This window comes from Pseudomyrmex gracilis, unplaced genomic scaffold (genome assembly GCF_002006095.1).
Source record: "Pseudomyrmex gracilis isolate BER0280 unplaced genomic scaffold, ASM200609v1 scaffold_1453, whole genome shotgun sequence".
Taxonomy (NCBI): domain Eukaryota; kingdom Metazoa; phylum Arthropoda; class Insecta; order Hymenoptera; family Formicidae; genus Pseudomyrmex; species Pseudomyrmex gracilis.
Genome location: NW_018022037.1, coordinates 18430 through 22746, shown reverse-complemented (window position 1 = coordinate 22746; position 4317 = coordinate 18430). Strand labels below are relative to the sequence as shown.

At 42.4% G+C, this 4317-nt stretch overlaps 1 protein-coding gene across 1 annotated transcript; it reads right to left on the bottom strand.

Annotated features, from left to right (window-relative positions):
- Positions 1-1770: 1770 nt before the first annotated feature.
- LOC109862182 lies at positions 1771-3312 on the bottom strand (the record flags this gene model as incomplete). Its single annotated transcript, XM_020442141.1, has 3 exons — positions 2746-3312; positions 2046-2174; positions 1771-1958 (listed from the first exon to the last, which is right to left on the bottom strand). Coding segments are annotated over exons 1-3 (884 nt in total), but the record flags the coding sequence as incomplete, so codon positions are not given.
- Positions 3313-4317: the final 1005 nt, after the last annotated feature.

The window sequence follows — 4317 nt, the reverse complement described above, 5'->3', positions numbered from 1 at the left end:
TGGCTAAAGGTCGGTGCTGATTGGCCTGATTTACTCAATAATTACTCCTTTATTATAAATAATAGAAAAAAATGGTTCAAGACTTTTCGACTCAGTTTTATTTCTTCTATCTGTCTACGAGAGATTGTACGGCAATTCTGGGACACTCTGTATATATATATGCACAGAAAATATATTAAAATGTTAAAATTTGATATCAAATGTAGCCCAAAAATGACGAAGTATTTTATGACAAGATATTATAGTTTTTATTTTTTATTTTTTTATGAACAATATACAGCAGAATAATATTAAAAGAAGTTGTAATATATGAAAAAAGTGTGTGTGTGTGTGTGTGTGTGTGTGTGTGTGTGTGTGTAAACTTGAAAAATTAAGATCTACTTACTTCTTTTGACATTTTGCAAATCAAACAGCGAGAATTTTAATTAAACTACCGGATTATATACACAAGATCTTAGGGTTATAAAATCCAAACCAAAAGAAATCGGAAATAATCTCAAAAACTGCTTTCTAGAGGTTAATGTTTAACTGTCAAGAAAGCTACAATGTAGTTTGAAGATAAGAGCGAGTGGTTAGGTATTGTGCAAAGACACAGGCAAAGTACACTACACTACATAATTGTTTATTTAGTGCCTCATATTCGTGTTAATATAAGATTTTATCAAAGACTTATCTTATAAGCGCTTGAGCGCAAAGATAGATCGAAACTCAGCGAGATCATCTCACACACATGTTACATTATCGATCGCCTTCTTCTTCTTCTTTGCATAAATGGCGCACGCCCCTGCACGTGAGGAGCAAAAGCCAGTCTGAGCAGAGAGAAACCTGAGAGCGGCCATCCAAATGTAATTTTTTACGACGGTTTCAGCCGCTGGTTTTAGCCGTATTTCCACAAAAGTGGAACTCAAAGGCCGTTCTACATTAAACGCAAGTAACAGATCTCGTGGAATTGACCAATTGCAGAGTCAAATCAGCCAATCGACCAACGTGATTGATCAGTTCCACGAGATCTGCGACTTGCGTTTAATGTAGAACGGCCTTTGAGTTCCACTTTTGTGGAAATACGGCTAAAACCAACGGCTGAAACCGTCGTAAAAAATTACAATAGAATGGCCGCTCTCAGGTTTCTCTCTGGTCTGAGACAAATAATTGAAAACGCAATATACTAGGGATTTTATGACAGGTGCTACATCGCTAGGAAAAAGGAGTAAAAGAAGCAGGTGTAATAAGGTTGTGGAATGATTGCAAATTCAGTAGGAAAGGATTATATATTGATGTTGGTAGAGTTGACGAACGAAAGGAGAGCATACATAGCGCGAAAAAATTTGGAAAAGGCGACCTCCTCTACGCAGTAGGGAGGGCTAAAGCCATTATGAAATAAGTCAATGATTAACTTGTCTGACTGAGTTTTGTACATAGGACATTGAAAGAAAACATGATTTATGTCTTGAGTTGGATGACCACATGGGCACTCTGAGGAAGCCACTATGCCTTTTTCCTTTAAGTATGCGTTGACTGCTGTATGATGTGAGCGCATTCTAGACACAAGTGTGACTAAGGGGCGAGGTAGAATTTTCTTTTTCTTTACTTTATTGAACCAAGGCTTACCCAAGGGTACGGGCTTTCTCTGGAAGTACGCAGCTCTCTTTACATTTGCTTTGTCGAGTAGATGTCTCCTGGCCCTGTCCAACACGTCCAACCGAAGGGTGGGGAACAGCGAGGAGACATCCAGTTCGCCTTCAGAGCGAGGTCAAAGAGAGTTTAGCGTACTTGTCTGCCTTTTCGTTGCCACTTATGGTGCAGTGTCTAGGGACCCACATCAACACCACCGAGACGCCAGCACTTTTAGGTTCCAACACTAATTCTTTTATTTGATATATCAGCGGAGAGTGTGCACCTTTAGGGTCAGTTGACCCAGAGCAAGAGATCACACTGAAAGAGTCAGAGACTATGACAACCTTTGCAAAGCCAAAATCTCTTAAGTACTCCAGGGCACAGACAACGCCATGGGCCTCCGCATCAAAGATGGTAGAGTTATTACTTACTCGTTCATAGTTAATAAGTTCGAGACCCGTCGGTGAAGAACACCCTAGAGACGCCGCGGTTTCTGAGGAAGTCGCTGAGATACTGTTGTGGATCTTCAGCCTGACGTGCAAGGAACCTTGTATCAGTATCTACTTCACACTCAAAGAACCTGACATGGTACGGAAGAGCAAGGCTCCCCGAAAGTGGAAATCTTTTAACGTCCTTAAGAAGGTGTTGAAGATCTTGGTACACGGAGAAGAGATCGAACTCGTTTCCTGCACAAATAGGTTCCTATGTTTCACAAGTGTCACCAAGTAGCCGTTCCAACGGGTGGCTGTACCTCGCATAAACTCTACACACATACTTGCTAACAAGATACGTGTGTCTACACTGTAAGCGTTGTTCTCCAACAATGTCAAGTGACACATTGGTCGGAGTTGTGCGCATGAAATCACAGACTACCTTAGCACAAGCAAACTGTAAGCGGTCCAACACAATGCTTTCGCGTATTCCAAGCGGAAAGATTACCTGGTAGCCCCATTCTAAGACGGAGCGTACCAGTCCCTTGTGAGCAGTTAGTAAGACAGCGGGGTGGGTTCCCCACTTTATCCCTGCCAGTATCTTAAGGATGTTAATGCGTGGAAGGACTCTTTTTCTTGTTTCAGCTACGTGTTTCTTCCACGAGAGAGAATAATCGATGTGGACTCCGAGGAATCTTACTGTCCACTCTATGTTGAGTTTAACCCCGCTTATGTGGACATTTACTCCTTTCTTTTTTATGAGCCACTTCATGTTTCTTAGGGGGTAAAGTGAGTAGAAGGTGGCTACAGATTTACTGGGTGAGACTCGAAGACCGAGTGAGGTTAAGTGGAACTGTACCCGGTCCAGGGCCGTATTTAGTTTCTGAGCGACAACTGACACTGAGGAGTTTGAACAGAAGATAACTATGTCGTCCGCGTATATAAGGGCTTTAACATCTGTAAATAGGCAGGACTCGACCAGGGACACATAAATGTTAAACAATATAGGGCTTAAGATAGACCCTTGAAGTAGTCCTCGACTTGTGTTACGAGTCTGAACATAAGTGCCAGAAGCGAATCCTTTCAACCTTCGGAAGCTCACCACTGAGGCCAAGAAAGCTAGCATTTTGGGAGGAATCCCAAAAGAAGGCAACATAGCCAGGAGTGTGTCAGGCACGACATTATCAAAAGCCCCTTCAATGTCAAAAAACACAGCTCCAGTTACTTGACGAGAGTTGTTGGCGACCTTTATACTGGACACTATCATGGTTAAGTTGTCTGTACAGAAGAGTCCCCGTCTGAAACCAAACTGGTGGGGGGAAAGAATATTATTGTTCTCAATCCACCATTCCAGTCAATGACACAACCTTCTCCATTACCTTCAGAAAGTTGTTAGCTAAAGATATCGGCCTATAAGCGCCTTTGCGTCCCGGCTTTGGGATAAAGATGACAAAATAGTCTTTCCACGAGGTTGGGTACATCTGCCTGCAAAACATTAAATTAAAGAGCTTAATTATATACATATAAAGCAAAGGTGGAAACTGTGAAATAATGAAGTTTGTAATAAGATCTGGATCTAAAGCTGACCGAATCTTAAGCGACTTTATCACCGAGAAATACTCTGAGGGTGTAATCTGGCTATCCAGGTATTCATTACTGAGGTTGGAGTTAAGAGGGTTTAGTGACTCGAGAAGATTGGAATGATCAGAAGGGGGATGGTCCACGAAAACAATTTTGTCAAAGGCCTTCCGAAAATCCTCCAAGTCGAGGCAGTTTCTATTACCTTCGTCTCTTGGCTTGTTACAAGCACAAGAGAAGGCTTTGACAGTACTCCACACAGATTCAACGTCTGAGTTGGCGTGTAGAGAGCCGCAATACTTACAAAAGGCTAGGCGTTTTTTTCCTTAGGGCTTTAGACACCTCATTTGCAATTCGACAGTAGTTATCTAAGGTGTCTATATTAGGGTGTGAACAAAACTGTGCAAATGCGGCCTTCTTGCGGGAGTAGATGTCAGAGCAGGAAGCATCCCACCAAGGAGTGGGAGGCTTTCTGGAGGCCCTCGAGGAGGTTGTACGGATGGCTCCTGTCTGTAGGAGAGAGTCATCAACGAGAGTCACAAGTTTGGAGCAGGCAAAATTTACATCTTCTGTAAGATGTAAATGATTCTAGGGCTTAGCGGGGGGAGTGTATCCACCCCTTCTTGGCACTTGGCTTGAAATTCTTTCCAACACACTTGTTTTATAGAATAGTAGGGCCGGTAAGGAATGCGAC